General features: G+C 41.4%; 1 protein-coding gene and 1 non-coding gene across 2 annotated transcripts; both read left to right on the top strand.

The window, feature by feature from the left end:
• Nucleotides 1-13,993: 13,993 nt before the first annotated feature.
• RPS20 (ribosomal protein S20) lies at nt 13,994-16,964 on the top strand. Its single transcript, XM_039549830.1, has 4 exons — nt 13,994-14,102; nt 15,427-15,526; nt 16,254-16,327; nt 16,741-16,964. Exons 1-4 carry the CDS (start codon nt 14,100-14,102, stop codon nt 16,921-16,923), a joined length of 360 nt encoding a protein of 119 aa, XP_039405764.1. The 5' UTR covers nt 13,994-14,099; the 3' UTR covers nt 16,924-16,964.
• On the top strand, nt 16,112-16,175 carry LOC120409846. Its single transcript, XR_005601667.1, has one exon. It is a non-coding gene; the product is annotated as a small nucleolar RNA U54 (small nucleolar RNA).
• Nucleotides 16,965-18,489: the final 1,525 nt, after the last annotated feature.

Below are 18,489 nucleotides of genomic sequence, written 5' to 3'. Positions count from 1 at the left end.
CTTTTGCAGTGAGATTACTGGCTGCTGGAGGGCAGTGGTGGTTGCTGACCTTAGGGAGGTTTTTAGCACTGTTTCCCATTACATCGTCATAGAGAAACTGATGAAGTACTGGCTAAATAGTGGAAACTGAAAATTAGCTGAGCCACCGGGCTCAAAGGGTTGTGATCAGTGACATGAAGTCCAGTGGGAGACCACTCATTAGTGTTGTACCCCAGAGATCGACACTGGGCCCAGGGCAGGCTAACATCTCTGTTAAAGGCTTGGGTGATGGGATGGAGCACCCTCTGCAAGTGTGCAGGTGATACAGAATTGGGTGGAGCAGTGGATATCTTGGGTGGTTGTGCTGGTGTTCAGAGAGAGTTACCAAGAGAAATCTGCTGCTGCCCCGCAGTGAGGGAACGGCAGGGTCGGGCCCGTGGCGGTGGATAACCCCTGCGCCAGCCCGCACTCGGGCCAAGCGCTTGGGAAGCAGCTCTGCAGGAGGGACCTGGAGCTGCGGGCAGACACCGAGTGGAACATGAGCACGCAATGCACCCTTGCGGCAAAGGAGGCCAACAGCATCTGGGGTGCGCTGCAAAGACTGCTGCCAGCTCTGCCAGAGCGCCGCTAGCTGAGGTTATTCCCCGGTGCTCACTCAGCCCGGGTGAGACACAGCTGGGGCTCTGTGGTCGGCTCAGGACTCTGCCGGAACAAGAAAGTCATGGATGTACTGGACCAGGAGTGCGGCAAAGGGCCATTAAGTTGATCACAGGATTGGAATCTCTGCATGTGAGGAGAGGATGAGAGATGGAACTGTTCAGCCTGGAAAAAGAAGACTCAGGAGGATCTTACCAGTTTGTAGAAATACTGATGGGAGGCAGTAAATATGGAGCCAGTCTCTTCTCAGTGTTGCTCGGTGACAGGACAAGATGTAATGGACACAAACAGAAAGACAGGAAATCCATTTAAGTGCAAGAGAAAACATTTTTATTGTGATGATGGTCAAAACTGGAGCAGGTTGTTCAGAAGGGTTAGGCAGCCTTCATCCTTGGAGATACTCAGAACCCAACTGGACATGGTACTGAACAAGCTGCTCTAGTTGACCCTGCTCTGAAGAGGGAGTTGGACTAGACAGCCTCCAGAGGTCACTTCTAACCATGGAAGTTCTGCAATTATAATAACTTTCATAGATGCTTGAATTTCAGACAACTCCTGAGTTCTACAAAAATCCTTCTAGCTTGAGCCTATTTTGTGTTTCCTTCAGGGACAACGTACATGCAAGGATCACCCTGATTCTTTGCAATGGCTTTGTTGTCTTGGGGGGGAAACAGGTTAAAATGTTTAGGTGGGGTAGTCTTGATTTTGGTTTTGGGTTTTTTTTGTTTATTTTGTTTTGTTTTTCTTTTAAAAACCTGACACCAATAGATCTTCCAGAGAGTCTTGACAGATTTCTTGTTCTTGATATTCTGAAAATGAAGAATTATGGAGTTTATGTTAGTTCCTTGAAGTTTCTTTTTCCTGTCTTTCTATGTAATCCACCAGCCTTTTATCCTTTCTGTTTTCATCATCTGGACCCAGCTTCAGGTTTTTAAAAGATTCCTTCCTTCTTCTAAAGCTGGAATGAGCTAATGAGTGCAGCTGCACATTGCTCTTAACTTTGTCATACTTGCATACCTCCGAATAAAGTGTTAGTAGAAGGCACCTGATGCCAGTAGAGCAGTTGCAGACAATTGTGTCATAGCTCTAAGGGGATTCTGTTCATCCAAATTTTTCCCTTTCTATAAACTGGTTTTGTCCTTTATCTCTCCTTCCCCACACATATGTACGCAGCACAGTTCCAGATGGTTAGCAAGATGTGGTTATAAGTTATAAACCTTAAGGGCTACTCATATCTAGTTTATTTATTCTCTTTGTTTCTGGAACTGATTGCCAGTAGCTTGATCAGCCTAAACAGAAGATCTATTGCAGTATTGCACAGATTCAGATGATGCAGCATCAGTGCCAGTCTGGGAATGGTGCTATAGGAATGTCTTTGCTGGCCAGGTATGCTCTATTCAAGGCATGGGTTATCTGATGCTAACAACATCAAGTAAGAGTGTACCTCCTCAAATAAGAGTCACCACACATCTTAACTATGGTCTGAGGAAGGAACTAAGCCTCATTTCTCCCAGCTGGTAAATGTAAAGGTCAGATCTCTCGTGTCTTACTATGAACCGAGTTCCACAGCTTGATATAATTATTTTCCTTGGAAACTCAACTATTCTGGTGTTTAGCTTTGTTTGTTTGTTTGTTTTTGATAGCAGCAACCTAAGTGCTGTTTCTGGGACCCTGGGATGCCATGTCACTGCAGCCAGTTTCTCAATGCGAGCTGCTTTTTGTTTTATGTTCTCTGTCCCTAAATAGCACAAGCTGCCTTTCAAACTTCCAGCTCTGTAGCACTGAGAGCTAGCTATTCAAAACTGGGGGGGTTAGCTCCTGCCTCACAGCAGCCTGTGGTAACCACAGCCTGCATAGAAACTTCAGCTCTTTCTCATTAATCTCCCACTACCTAACTACCAAACCTGCTTGCATTTACTAATTTTGGAAAGTACATATAAAGAAGATACTGTAAAGTGCTTGCATTCTCATGAGTAGTAATCAACAGCAGTAGCCCTGGACATATTAACCATAGCAGAATGTTGTATTTTGTGCTTTCTTGGTTATATGGAGAGTATTGTCCACTAAGGGAAAGCATGAATTAAAAGTTCTAATTCTGGCCTTTTTGTCTTTTATTTGATAATGAACGGCATTCACCATCCCAACATCCCCTGACACATGTCCTCTTCCTCAAATGGGCACATGTGTAAAACTTGACAGCATGCACTTAAGAGATTTTATATCATTTTAATTGAATCCCCAGGTAAGAGCCAATACTAATTAGTGCTGGAATGGTCTTAGGTAAAAATGATTTTTTTTTCATGCCTTACAATGAAAAGCAACTTCTGCATGCTATCCTGAGTTCTGTAAAGTGCAACAATTATTTTAGCAGTCAAGTGATTACAAGAAAGACAAGAAAAGATGGCTATAAGCATGGGAACTATGCAATTGTAATAAACAGCTTCTAGGAAGAATAAGAAGGAAAAGGAAAAGCATAGAAGTTTATAATTCTGTATTAATCTTCCCTTACTGTAGCTATTACTGAGGGTTTAGTGTCTTTGGATCCCAAGTAGAAATATCAAAAGACATTTCATAGTAAGTTTTAAAAGAAGTTAGCACAAGCTACAATTCTGATGCTGTGCTCTTTATCTGGCTTGTTCTGTTGTTTGCTCCTCTTTCCTTCTTTTTTTTTTTTTTTTTTTTTTTTTTTTGTATTATGCTTTATCTCAACCCAGAAGGAAAGTGGTAACATCACTATTTTCAAACAATATAAATACTATATAACTTGGAAGTGGGCACATCCTCAGTTCAGAAGGTATGATGGGAAGTATGAAAACATAAATCTGAAGATGTATGGGTTGCTTCTGTATTCTGTTGTAAGATATACCACAGCAAAGAAAACAAACAAAAACTGTTTTACACAATATATCACAAATATTTGTAAATTCAATGGGACTTAAATGGATGCTTACTATTCGACTTGTGTTTCCATTTTTGCAGTGTTAGCATCTGTGTTCATAAATCCATCTGCTAGAACAAAGATGAAAATTGGGATAGGAAATGAATGGTTATTTTTTAACTTAACTGTACTTGGAATATTTTACTTTTACTTTGTTCTAGCTATTTATCTGCTGCAAATACCTTCATGCAGCACTCAAAGAACGTCTTTCTATGCTTCAGTTAAGCCAGCTGCCAAATATTTGTCTGCCTGTCAAATGAAAATCCTTAAAACCAGTTAAAGAAGGCAAATGGAACAAAAAAAAAGTCTACTGGCATCTATCCCAGTCTGCCAATAGCTAAGGATGCCACGGGACAATTTGATGGTAGAGGCACCACCATCCACCCCTGGACTTCTACGAGCTGAGTTCTGCTGTTGACCCAGCCTGAAGTTCAATAGCTCAAGTGTTCAGCAGAGCAGGGAGGTGATTGCATTTGCCTTTGCAGGGCACCTGGGATAATAGGGTAATTCATAACTTAATAAATATTCTACTGCACATGTGCCAGGCTACAAAGAGCAAAGTAGGCTGCAAATTGGAAATGTAAATGCGCAGTTCTTTTTAAGTCACTCCCCAAAAAGGGCAGAAGAAAAATCAGTTTTATTTTCCAGCCATGTATTTTTCTTGACCACTTGAGAATGGTGAAAGGGTTTTGATTCAGACCTGGGACAAATGAAGCTGGTCCCAGAGACAAGTACAGAAAGTTGCACCTGAACAGAGATTGTAAGAAAGCTGAATGTGATAAGGGAACAGATAGGCTGGGGAGGCTGGATTTCTTTAAATAGTAGTTAATAGTATACATTACATAATACAGTAAGTTTAGAGAGATACCATACACCTTTTCCACATTCTTGTTTTTCTCTAATCCAACAGTTCCAATAAAATTCTTTACAGATAACATAAAAGCAACATGCAAAGCTTTTGAAGGAATGTATCACTGCACTAACATGCCAATAGATGAATGTCACACTGATTTTTCTTTGTCAAGAAAGTGACAGAACTCCAGACCTCCCTTAAAGTTGTCAATCTTTGTACAGCTTTTGGGAGTGAAATAATTGCTATTAAATGTTTTCTGATTGAAAGGGGGAAAATAGATATTCTTAAAGTTTAATAAATCATTCCTGCTAACAGCTGACTTTCAGAGGAAACAAATATCATTACATTTTTTAAAACGTTTTCATGGTTGCATAGTTTGTTTAAAAAGTTGTATATTGAATTGCAAACAGCATTTGAAAAAGCATCCTGATCATGAAAATCAGTACTATCTGACCAATCATAGCAAAAGTGCCATTTGCCCAGGGAGACAAGGGAGGAGGCTGGAGGAGGCAAGAAGACAAGCCAGAGACAGGGAGAGAGGAAGCACCCCAAAATCCAAACCTATTTTGCTACAACCCTTTCAATCAGTGAAAGTCTCACTGAAAAATAAGTTTATGCTGGCAGGTGGCTTTCTCTGTTGTATGTTGGAGATACCTGCCCACTGGACTGTCACTATATGACTTAAACTAAGGTCTTGAACTAGTGCTTAAAATTAGATAAAGTCACTGATTCAGTTCAGAGTGGTCACCCATTGCCACCAGGTCAGAGTAGTTAATCATTCATTAGTTAATTAATTGGTTAGTTAAAAGAAGCATAGCCTTCCTCTCCCAGCCCCAACCCCCCAAAACCCCAACTGGTCTTGAAAATGAAAACCTGTCTAATTTTAAATGCTCTGCAAAACATTACCAGTGCCCAAACTGCCTGAGAGTGGTTTTCTTTCTTTCTTTTCTTTATGATTGCGCTATTACTAATTATGATTAGTTAGTGCTACATTTAAGTGGCACCAATGACTTAGCAATGTATGCTAGCACACAGGTAATGGTAGATTCTTCACTGGAAAAGAAATTTCCTTTATATACGTAAGATTTTAAGAGGGAAAAGCTCAATTTTCTGTATCAAAGGTGTGCTGCTGGCTTGGTCTTTTTTTTTCCCCAGGAAAAATGAGAAACAATTCCTACTATTAGCATAAGCATTTGTTCCTGCTGGAACAAAGGGATTGGCTCTACCTCACACCAGGAACATTTCACAAGAGTGTATGACAATCAGTTATTCCTCTGAACAGGTAAGGGACTCAGAAAGGAAATGCACCTGTGGCAGTGTGGTAAGGGGCTTTTGGTAGGATGAAGTGCCTGCTGGGTGCTCTCACAAACAACTTCCAATAGTCACAATTATTGAAAGAATATTTTTAAATGTGTTCTGTACATAAACAAAAACCATGAGGTCATAGTGCTGAAAAAATGACAAGCATTAATATTGCTGGGATTTTTTTCAGGGTGCATGAGTACCATACTCAAACCCACCTTCTATGTTTACCACAATACTTAGTTTTATTTGCCTGAAAAATTGAATGCTTGACCACAACCCTTGCAAATGCTAATATTACCTTTTCCTCAGTTTTAAACCTGTAGATTATACTGCTTCCCTTGATTTGCATCTGGCAAACCTGTTGCTGGGGATTTCACTGTGCACAGAGGCTGGAATGTTGGATGTGCAATCGTGTGCACATTTTACATAGAGTTGCTCTTACGTTATTTAAGTGATTGCTGGATGCGGGTACTTTGGTGTGGGTCAGACGGTCGGGACGGACGGTGACGAGAGATCGCTATAGTCAGATCTTGGAACATGCGGTTTATTGCAAAGGGCGTGGGTATAGGGGCACTGCTTAGAGCTGCAGCTGGCAGCTCTGAGCAGGCCCAAGAGAGCAAGAGAGTAAGCGGGTAAGAGAGAGAGAGAGCGAGAGGAATGAGAGTGAAGAAGTGTGTGTGAAGAGAGAGTAAGAATGTGTAAGAGTAAGAGAGAGAGTGAGAGTTGAGAGTGTGTAAGAGTGGAATACTGAAGTCCTGGTTACAATACAATAAATCATCTTCTATACTGAATATTCTAATTGTCACTAACCAATCTAATACAAGATACAAATCCTATAGCATTTACATACAGCCTATAAGAGTTCTTATATTACCATAGAGTGTTACATCTTAACTCCTAAAAACTACTCTTTGGACCCCTTCTGCTGAGCTAGTAGGGTCTGCTCTGACCCTTGGACCTGCCTGCAAGCAGAGGGTATTGTTCAATCAAGAGGGGATTACCTTCAGTCGGCCATACCATTGTTTTCCAGTTGTTCAGTAACTAAGACTTGGTATTTCAAAAGCGGCTTTCATTTCGATGTCGCTTGTATTTTTCATATTCCCAAAATCTTTTGTCAGGCAATCATATTTATAAGGATTTCCTGTTTCATCTTCCCCAACAGCTGGAGGGGAAAAAGACTTTCCTGTTTTATATCATTTCCTAGGGGAAAAATATAGCAAACTATATTTCACATTTACAACCACATTTTGTAGACTGGTGTGAAAGGCCATGCACAAGCCCCATTTTCATGAAGTAGGAACTTTTTGTAAAGTAGGAACTTCTGTCATTTATTTAGGTGAAAGCTAAGTTCAATAGACTTCCTGTAAGCTCCTAGTAAGATGTTCTCTTGAACAAAACTTCTGGGTCTTCTATGAATGATATTACAAACTCTACGGTTGTTGTTCCTGCCCTGCTGCTGCAGCCTCATAACCTCCATGCAGTAAACTGCAGCTGCCACTTTGCCACATTAACTTCATGGAGAAGTTAGTAAAGCCTTTGAAACCAAAACTTCTTCATACTTGGTGCCTCTTGGATCACTTTCATGGTATGCTGTGGATCCAACCAGCTGTTCTGAGCAATCACAGCATGATGATTTCCTCAGAGGCTACTAATTTCTAAAGCACATCTTTAACACCACAGTATCCTCCTTTAGTTCCAGGTCCTAAGTTCTATGTTGCTATTCCTATTTCTGTCAGGTTTTGAGTAACTTAGCTTGGCTAGTTCACAGAGGGTCAGGTCACAACAGGAGAAGCATTGCTGAATTGGCTTTAATCTTCCTTTACAGATGCCAGGGTCAGGAAGGGCACTTCAAGTCCCACAGAAGGCTAACACCTGGATGTAATCTAAATAAAACTGCAAGTTGCAACTAATATCCGGCTCTAATAGTCCTGTAACATCAAGGTGGAAATCACCCCTTGCTTTAAGTCTCCTCATCATCTGTGGCAAGCATTTGCTGAATTTTGTGCTTGCAAACATTCACCATCTGAAAACCAATTGGATCAAGAATATCACAAAAGGACACCAATCCTGAAGAGATGAGGAAAAATTTTTCAGGAATAAAAAACCTAAACATGATGAAGTGATGCATTCCATATCAAGAGAAATTTTTCCTCTAGGCATAAGGCAGTGTGAGGCCAGAACCATTCCTTAAATTATCCCTGTTCCATGACAGAGAGGCAGCACAAGCACCGTGAAACAATTCCCTACTACTCTGTCTCGCCAAAGAATTATACTAGATTAAACTGGTCTTTGGATGAAAAAACCATGATCAGTGGGCTCTGAAACACATAGGCAAACATATATGTGGACTACATATACTGGCAAACAGAACTGCTGTAAAATTAAACACTTTTTTTTCTCTCCAGGACAGACATCCAACCATGCTAATACCCTGCTGCTGGCAGCTTCCCACGAAGTCTTTGCATGAGGCAGATATGAGGAGGAAAAAGAACTCCAAAGTCTTTCACAGCACAGCATTGTGAGAGTTTGTACACACCAGTACATACCACTAGCTCCTAAACACTCCCAGTACAAAGCACCCATAGAGAAGCCAGCAAGGTAAGAGCAGCTAAACAACCCGTGCCCTGGAAGCCATTTCCAGTTCTGGTGTTAGAACAGCTTGCTCTGTTCAATGAGTCCCATGGATATTATTTGAGTAGGTGCAAGTTTTCAGCATGTTGTACAAACTACTGCGGTCTTCTTGAACTATTTTTACAAAGTGAAACAGATCACAACAAACAGTGCCAAGTGGTGCTGCCTCAAGTGGCCAAATCTGGATTGATTTGTGTAGTTTAGAGTTCGTTTTTTGTACTTGATTAACCTTTCTCCACATGAAGTCTTCTGAGGCGATTTCCAAAATGAAAACTGGATGCAAAAATGCCACAGTTCTGTTTGTATGCCCACTAGTTCTGCTTTCACTGGGCTAATGCTGGGGATTTTTTGTACAGGGATTACATGCTCCCACTCTTGGTAACCTGGCCTGGATAACAACAGATGATAGGGTAGGAATGTGAGTATAAATAGTCTGTGTGAACAGAATACCCAAACTGGCATGTTCTGAGAGGATTGTCGGGGTCAGCAACAGAGGATGTTTGCCCAAAACATGATAATACTAAGAGGAAATTAACAATAACAAAGCTTGCTTAAGACAAGGACCACTCAGATTAAACACTAACCAGGGAATTAGATTAACAAGAGCCTTTTGAGGAAAAAAAAAAGTTAGCTTGAAAAGCAGCATGAGAATTTGTGATTATTAGAAGAAATCTTGGGGTGGGAGAGCAGTAGGTGCTAATATTTCTAAGATCCTCCTCATCAGACATGGTAAGTAGCTGCCACCCCACTGCTGGTACAGACTGGGGGGACTGACAGGATCAGGCAGAGCAGTAGGGACCCACCTCTCAGGAGTGCAAACAGGAATTCAGAGTATACTTTTCCTGGCATGTGGATTGGCTGCACAGGCTCCCAAAACTGGGACTGGGTATTTGTAACCCACACTTCTTGTGAGAGAGTGGAAGTGCATATAGAAATCTGTGAACATGCAGGAGTAAGAAATCACTGGGTGCTTACTAGCAGTTTGTAAGCCTCTAGTATCGTGATTTCTGCTGTATTGCTGATACCGATCCACAATATACAGCTCATTGATCACCAGCAAATTACATGTTGTTAATCAATAAACCACCTCGGTTGCTATCAAGACTATGTGAGCTGCACAGTTACTCTCTGCAAAAAGTGGTTTTTTCATTATTACGAATTTGACAAAAGCATTACATCAGCAGAGAAAGGAGTGGAGAGAAAACAAACATTGTTCCAGAAAAGCAGAGAACACATAATTCATCAATTTGGAAAAGAAAAAAAAAAAAATTAAGATTGAACTAGAACAGGATGAATTCAAATATCCTCCTGAAAGCTGTCCAGATGGACAATCCCATTTCAGCCCTGAGTGTTTTAAGACATATTGTAATGTTGTATCAGATTCCATGTCATTAAAAATGCTGGAGCATATCAGCAGCTTTGTATTTTTTGTCACAGTGATCTGTGTCAGAAAAACAAGGTAAAAACAAGGCTGACAAGGGAGAAGTTTTCCTTCAACCACATCAATGACATTAGAAGCCAAGTGTATTATCTGCCAGGCATAAAGTATGTATTTAGAAAGAAAGAGCTTGTGGTGATAACTACAAAGTTCAAGTTGCCCACTTGAAAACATCTCCTAACAATCAATATTTGTAGCAACATTTGTCAACAGTAAAGGACTCCATTAAAGCACAGTTGCTCTTTTTCTGAATTACAGACTTAGTTCATGTCTTCCATGCTTGCATGAGAAATTTTTAAGATAAAGAGAGCCTAATATTTTGAGGGGTGGTTGCATTTTTGTATGCTGAGCTTTATACTAGAATTGGCATGAAAATTTAGAAAAATGTAAAATGGACAGGCTAGGTGCAATATGAGAACTCCAGCTGTGCATTCTGTCCACCTGCTACCTGCAGAGAGCATTGCCAGTTAGCAGCTACCCATGTACACAAATCAGTCTTTTAAAAGGGGGTATTTTTTAGTTCCAGCTTTTTTTCTGAAGTTTCAGTAGCTGGGGCACTTGTAGAGAAAGCTAACTGCTGAGCAAAGAACTTGGATGAGAGTTCTGCAACATGATACAACCAAGAGACTTAACACAAGAGGATCAGCAGATACCTACAATTAAGACCAAGGAGATGCTGTAGTCTTTCTTAAAAGGGTTGAAAATAGCTTTCATCGGATTTCTCCTGACTGGTTTAGAGACTCAACCATCTCCTGATGAACGATGACCGTCCTGGAAGCCTCAGGTACGATCCTGCTTCACAGGTATTTTAAGATCAGAAGCTCAAACAAAACCCTTAAAAGTGTGTTCAGATCCCAGTGACCTCGGAGAAGGAAGTGATTTACAAGTAAATAGGAACATGTTAATCACCACTGAAAGCAAATGCTTGAGGTCTATAGGCTGGCACAACCAAGACAGCTTCCAAGGAGCTGCCCACATCAAATAATCAGTATGAAAAATGACAGAGCAGATTTAAGGAAGCTACTGTGAGCCCTGCCAAAACCATCCACGGGCCACCACTGTGAAATAAGCAGAATAAATCTACTCAAAGAACTGAATGGTGTTCACAACCCAAGCTACAAAGCCTGGGGAGTATGTCTGTCCTTTGACGCAGTCAAAGGTGCATGAGAAAGGTTCAACATTCACCAGAAGACAACACAAATCTTCATTTCACTAAGTTATTACAGAAGATCTGATTGACAACGGGCACACGCTCCTTCTGTCACATAGGTAGACTCATGCCAGAAGCTACTCTTCTGAAGGACAAACTAGTCAAAGGAAGAGAGAAAAAAAATCCCCAGTAATCTGTAAACACCAAAATAAAAGTCAGAAAGTGTCATGAATACACATGGAATGATATTCTGCATGATAAATCACTAAATTAGGTATTGTTTTTGCTACAGACTACCAAGGCATGTTAAAAACACATCTTGCTTCTTAATAAGTTATCTTCTTAATTATTTGACATGAGGCAAACACTCCTGGAAGCTTCATCTAAAAAGCACAGGCTTTTTAGTCACAGAATCACAATCTCTTAAATAAAGTTAGCATTGTCTGTGGAGAAAAACCTAAATGAAAAGCAGTATGTAATCAAAGGAAAACCAGGCAGAATATAAAATATGAATTAGAAGTTAAGAATAACAAAAAACTCAGAAGATAAGCAAAAAGTTGTATTTAGAACAGCTATTTACTCACATGAATGGCAAGAGGGAGCATTTTTAATATATAGTGTATTTCAGAGAAAACAAAGTTTAGGCAAATTTCTGTAACACATTTGTGGAGAAAAACAACATATATCAGAAAATTCCAACAATAGCTCTGGAGCCTTAAACATAGGAACAGAAGTGAGGCGGTTTTTAAATCAGCAGCTCCAGATAGCCTGCATCCAAGAATTTTAAGAGCTGGCAAAGGAGACTTGTGTGCCGTTAATGTGGATTTTCCATAAGCTCTGAGAAATCTGGGGAACTCAGGAAAAAAAAAGAAAAATCTCAAAGAAAGCTGAGGTAGTGCCAGTAACTGAGAAAATAAGAAAGGAACAAATTCAGGAACTTACGGTCAACCTCGCCTTAACCCCAGGAAAAAAAAAACCAAACCCAAACCAACTTCTTCATATAGGAACAAGAAATAAATGAGCAAATTGTACTTAAATTAAACAGCTTAAATGTATGGAAAATGTATCTTTTCGGAATGACTTTTTTTTTTTTCGTGAAATTACAGCATTTATTTGGTAGACAGTAGGAACAGTGTTGATATACCACATTGGCACATCAACTTTTTCAGAAGGACACGGAGAAACTGGCACAGCTGTGCACATACAGTTCATAGCAAGCAACTTAAAACTAAGGCTACAGGTCTGTGTCACCACTGAGGACTCAGTCAGACATATTTCTAATTGAATCCCACAGGAATTAGTTCTTGGCAACAAGGTACTTGGTATTTTATCTGGAAATAAAGTTTACTAAGAACATTCATAAAAGCTCTAAGTAAATAGTGTAGCAGGGCTGCTGATTGGGAACCATCTGGATTACTGGAAAACTAAGTGCTTCAGCATGATCAGTGTGAGGTCATGCATTTAAGAGTGATGAATATAAAACACTTATAGATGGAAAACTTCCTCAGGAAGTAGCTGGAATAGCTGGTAACAGAATAAACATGGGTTCCTTGTGTACAAGTTCAAAAATAGTATATATGTAATTGTTAAAAGGCTCAGAAAACAAGCCACCAAAACCAAACGATGTTTTTATTGCAGGGAGGAAGAAACCAGAGAACTGTGACTATCATCAAAACAGATTTTTTAAGTACTGATCTCCATTGGCAAAAGACATCACTGCATTTCAGGAAACAGCAACTTCTGTATCCATGTTTCTTCGAACTGCTTTATCAAAATACAGCCTCTAGTACTTTCAAAGAAGGTATTAGTAAATTAGAGATTTCAAAGAGTACAAATAATCCAAGTGCAAACAAGCCTAAACTATGGAATAGTTGGCATATAAAAGGTAACTCCATCACATGAGGTTTAAGGACCAAATGAAGACCACTAAAGCAACTAGTAGGGAAAAAAAAATATTTTAAAGCAGAGTGTGATAGCTGAACGTAAGCTCATCCTAAAACACCAAACAAGCTTTCTTGAATAACTGTAGTAACTACTAAGCTTCCAGAGGTGCAGTAGTTATGCTAACATTATACATGTCTGTGACTCCTGGACAGAACTCCAAATTAGAATTAGTAATTTTAAAAGATAGTCATAGTGACCTTACTATAGGCCATCATTTCAATACATGTTTCTCTGGTTCTTCAGTGATGTAACTTGAAACAGACATATTTTCAGCAAAACACTTGGTTTGGGACTAACAGTTACTGCTGTTCAGGCTAAATCAAAGACCATTCTCAGTAAAAAATACGCCTCCAATGCCCAACCCGAACAAATAATGGAACTCTCATGAATAAAATTCATTTAAGTTCTTAAATTTAAGCATGAATGAAACGAGCGCTTTTACTTAAAACTTCTGCTCTCGCATCTCCACTTTACAGAATCATTTGGGCTGGAACAGACCTCTGAGAGCACCGAGTCCAGCCTGTGACCGAACACCACCACGTTCAACTAGACCATGGCACATCCAGTCTCTCCTTAAACACGCCCAGGGACAGTGCCCACCACCTCCCTGGGCAGCTCACTCCAATGCCTAACCACCCTTTCTGTGAATAAACCCCTACTAATGTCCAACATACACCTCCCCTGGCACAGCTTAAGATAATGAATGAAGACTAAAAGACCCAAAGGCTCAGACGGGAACGAGATCGCTATCACTGGAAGCGATAAAGCCTCTCTTGTGAGCCAAATTCCGATCCTCCCCCAGCAGAACGTCGGAATCTCCCGGAAAAGGCACCCAGGAGCCCGAGAAGACCGCGGGAGCCAAGCGCGAAGGGAGCTGTACGCCACAGGGCGGGCCAAGCCCAGGGAAGGGGGCATGGCAGCTGCCGAGCCCCTCTCCGCTCGCCATCGGCCGGGACTACGAGGCCACCATCCCTGCAGGAAGCTGAACCTCCCCAAGCTCCCCGCCCCGGCGCTTCCGTGCTCGGCGGGCGGGTGAAAGGTCCCGCAGCGCCCGGATGGAGGGCGGCGCCGCTCCGCTATATAAGCGCCGGCCGCCGCTGTGCCCGCCTCTCCCGCGCCGCCGCTTCCTGGCTCACCGCTGTTCGCTGGGCCCCGCGCCGCCCGAGCCCGGGAATAAGTCGGTCAGGAAGGCTCCGCTGCCGCCATGGTGAGGCGGGGGAGCGCTGGGGACGGGGGAGGGAGCGGGGCCGCCGCGCTGGCCCCGCCGCGTGGCCGCCGTGCCCGCCCGGGCGATGCAGGCCCTCGGCCCCGGGAACGCGCTGCCCTTCCCGCGGGTGCGCGGAGGGCCCCCGGCTGCCGGGGCGGCTTCCGGAGCTCACCCCGAGCCGGCGGGCAGGGAGGGCGGCCTGTGGGCCCGGCAGTGTCTTTCCCTTCGGGAAAGGCAGCACGGGAGAACCGCAGGCGGAGGGGAGGCGGCCGCAGCCCGGCGTGGGCGGTGCTGATCCGGTCTCGTGTCCCTTACAGGGCGGCCCTTGTAAAGGGGATGTGATCAATTAATGCGGTAGGGAACACCTTATCGTCAGTGTGACATCCCGTGTTTCATGGAATCACAGAACAGTTTAAGTTGGAAGGGACCGCAGTGGGTCATCCTAGAGCACATGGCGCAGCATTGCCTCCAGACGGCTCTTGAATATCTCCAGTGAGGGAGACGCCACACACAGCCTCTCTGGGCAATCTGCTCCACTGCTCAATCAGCCGCACAGTAAAGAAGTTCTTCATGTTCAGGTGCATCAGTTTCTGCCCGTTGTCTCCTGTCTTACTTGTTGGCACCACCAAGAAGGGCCTGGTTCCTTCCTCTGAGCACCCCCCCAATTTATATTTTATAGAGGCATACATATGTATATTTCATCCCTCTTTTCTTAAAACCTTTCTTTTTCCTTATTTTTACTCCTATTTCATCAGCTCGTTTAGCGCACGTTAATGCCGCATTATTTGCAAGTGTTTAATCGCTTAAGCTCCTCAAATCAGTTTCCTGAGTGGCCGAATTTCTTTCTGGCCAGGTGCCCCTTTCTGTTCTTGTGGTGTGAGTTGTGGCTGTTTTGTTGGTCAAGTCTTAATTTGTAGTCAGGCTAAGTTTAAGATACATGAAGACTGACGTGTTTTTTTTTTTTTTTTTTTTGGTTTTTTTTTTTTTTGGGGTTTTTTTTTTTTTTTTTGAGGAAAAGGAATGTTTGTGCCAGCTGTCTATAGGCATAGCAGGGAACACCCGGGTGTTGCAGCTTCCCACCGTGAGATGCAGTTAGACACTAAAATTTTGCTTTTCCTTAGAGTTAGGACTTTGCCCTTTCATTCTCTTCCCATTCTTTCTTCCATGCCACCATGCCCTTCAGATATCTCTTCTAGTCAGTAGTTTAATACAGTCCCACAGCTAAATTGTTCTTTATACTCTAGAAATCTGGTTTTAAGAGGCTGTGGATTGTGCTGGTTGGTGTTCACTGTAGTGTCTGATATTTGTAACTTCAACATTTTAGGCATTTAAAGATACTGGCAAAGCACCTGTGGAACAAGAGGTGGCGATTCATCGCATTAGAATAACTTTGACAAGTCGCAATGTAAAATCACTGGAGAAGGGTGAGTAGTACTTTTCTGTTTACTTGGGTAGCTTGTCAAGTAATGAATAATAGGTGCCATGTTTGCATTGCAAAATACAATGTATTGAAACCAGTAAAGATGTTACTGTTTGCCTGGTTGTATGTGCCTTGGCTGGCAAAGTCAACCAAAAGTGCTTCATACACAGAAATATAAATTCAGATTTAATCTGAATTTAATCAGCTGGTGTTTTGGGGGGTTGCATTATGCTGAAAACCTATGTCATAATGACTAATGTATAAGAGTGCAGTTTCTTCCCTTTAGTTTTTGTGGGGAATTTTGAAATAGTTATGACAGTTTGAATGTATAAGAACTGAAAGGCACTGGTTTCTCAATATTTTGTCACTTGCGTTATGAAGAATTTAGTTTAACATTCTTTAAGAAATTATTTAATCTGGTTTAGGAACTAGCTTTGCCGCTGTTTAATCATATAAAAAATACTGTTTACAGGCTCTTCAGGCAGATAACAGCTTAAATAGAGTTTAAATAGAGTTGTAGTAATGGCTTTGTTTACTGTTGGAACATAATTTTGCTCATCATGCCACAACACTTCCAGTCGTACGTGGTTGGCTATGAGGATAATGCTTAAAATGAATGGCAGTGATCACTCATACGCTATTCTGAGCCAACATTTTGTTTGAAATACTTGCCTAAGAAATCAAGCAAGTAAAACAGTTGCAAACCTGAGCTACTGCATGTCTTTTTTCAGTCTGTGCTGACCTGATCAGAGGTGCTAAGGAAAAAAACCTGAAGGTGAAGGGACCTGTTCGCATGCCCACCAAGGTACTTGACGCTGTTTTCCTGTCTTAAAAGTTGGTTTTCTTTCTGCAACTGTGTGTTTAAAATATCTTTTTTTAAAGAACAGAAGGTGAGATGAAAAGAAGTACTACTAAACTGAGGGTGACCCAGTGAAGAAGATGATTTCACAAGTTGCTTTGATACCTAAAGTAACTAGGTGCAAAACATGTTGAATGTGGAAGGGGCTTTTCTGTTCAGTTTATTTTAATAATGAACTTCTTTTTTTAATGAAATTAAATATGTGGGGAAGGAATGTTAACATCAGTAGACTATAACTTAATAGATAACTTTCTAATGGCATAGGTACCATACAGTATTTAGAGGTGATCATATTTTTATATGATTGTAGATGACTCCTCTCAGTCCATCAGCTAAATAGCTCGTGTTTGACTTTTCAGACCCTGCGGATCACTACCAGGAAGACGCCTTGTGGTGAGGGTTCCAAGACCTGGGATCGCTTCCAGATGCGTATCCATAAGCGGCTCATTGACTTGCACAGCCCTTCTGAGATCGTGAAGCAGATCACTTCCATCAGCATTGAACCAGGCGTAGAAGTTGAAGTTACTATTGCCGATGCCTAAATGATGGTCATCGTTGAATAAAGTTGATTTACAAATTTTCATCACTTGTTTCTTTTCTTATGCGTGCCAAGAGACAGCCCTGGGATGACGTTTGTGAAGGACAACAGAAACCACAATCAGAGAGCTGTGTGAGGATTGTATATTTAAGGAAGAATATGTCAATCTGTACATACCAGGAAAATTAAACATGGGCATCATGGTTTCATTGGAGGCTGGCAACGATATGGTTGTGCAGCACTTTATGAAAAATACATTTTTAATAATTTAGGGGTTTAACTTTGGCAGAAATCTTAGTCTATAGACAGACAAGTACCTGCATTAAAATTGATGTTTAGGGAAAATTACCAAGCTTTCAATTCTTGGTTCTTGCTGTGCAACACTGACTTAGCTTATTTGGCTTTTTTTTTTTTTTCCATATGTGTCACAGTCAAAGGATCCTGGGGGTGCTAGTTATAAAACTTCATAATTTGCGGTGAACACATTGAATTTAACAAGTTTATTTTGACTTGCATGTAGAGTCACAAAACTGAGCTGTGGAAACTACCGAGTTGTCTTTTCAGGTTTAGATTTCCATAGATACCATTAATGCTAAGAGTAAGCTTCAGAAAGCAACAGAACAGCCATTTTCATTGCTGCTTTTAAATCTCTCAAGCAAAGGAACTATGGTTAATTCTTAAACAACAAAACAAAGCCCAGAGTTAAAGAAAACAATTTTGTTTAATCCATTTAAGATTGGATTGCTGCTTCTGCTTCAAGCATAGGAGGGAACTTGAATTCTAATTAAAACAAGCAGTGATGGTCCTCTGCAAGCCCTTTAGGTCCTGTTTATGTTTGCTAAGACCTGAAACTGACCAAAGCTTGAGCTTTCTTACTCAAGAGATACAAGAGGCCTTCAATTTGCTTAAATTTAAGGCCTTAAAAGGATTCTGACACTCTAGTTATTAGGCTTGAGAGCTTTGGTAGAAGGGAGGTGAGTTAATGTCAATGTTGTGTCAAGGCTACTTACTTGAGAAACAACTGAGCAGAGGGGAAAATACCCCCCAAAACAAAACACCTGTGTCTTCCTAAAAGTCTGTTCCTAGTAATATGCCACAAATATAAGCTGCCTGACAAATACTTCTAGAGGTAGTTTTAAAATTATTTGTAATATATGGGTTGCTCTTTACCGGGATAAATGGGCAAACAAATAGATGAGATCTGTTGCACTTGCTGGCCTTTGTGTATGATTAGTTACTCAAGTAGCCTTGCTTCTGATTAACGGAGTAGCCCTGTGACTGAAAGCACTTGGAGGGATCTAGGCCGGGCTGGCTGGCTTTGACACCATTTCTGCCTTTGGTTTTTCCTGTTGGTCAAAACCTGTTGCTGTGAAACAGTTTTGTATCAGCTTACAGCTGGCTGGCTGTACCTCTGGCCTACAGAGTGCCTCTTGCGCACACCTAAATGACCTAAAGTCCCATCGATGTTATTTCAGCTGTGGCACTTAAAAGACCAATTTCATTTGACATCTTTTTACTTGTCTCCAACTTACCCTTAAACACAAATGCAGCTTTACCCTTGTGTCTGGGT

Source organism: Corvus cornix, chromosome 2 (assembly GCF_000738735.6).
Source record: "Corvus cornix cornix isolate S_Up_H32 chromosome 2, ASM73873v5, whole genome shotgun sequence".
Classification (NCBI taxonomy): Eukaryota; Metazoa; Chordata; class Aves; order Passeriformes; family Corvidae; genus Corvus; species Corvus cornix.
The sequence above is the reverse complement of the archived record's forward strand: the minus strand, read 5'-3'. Positions and strand labels throughout refer to the sequence as shown.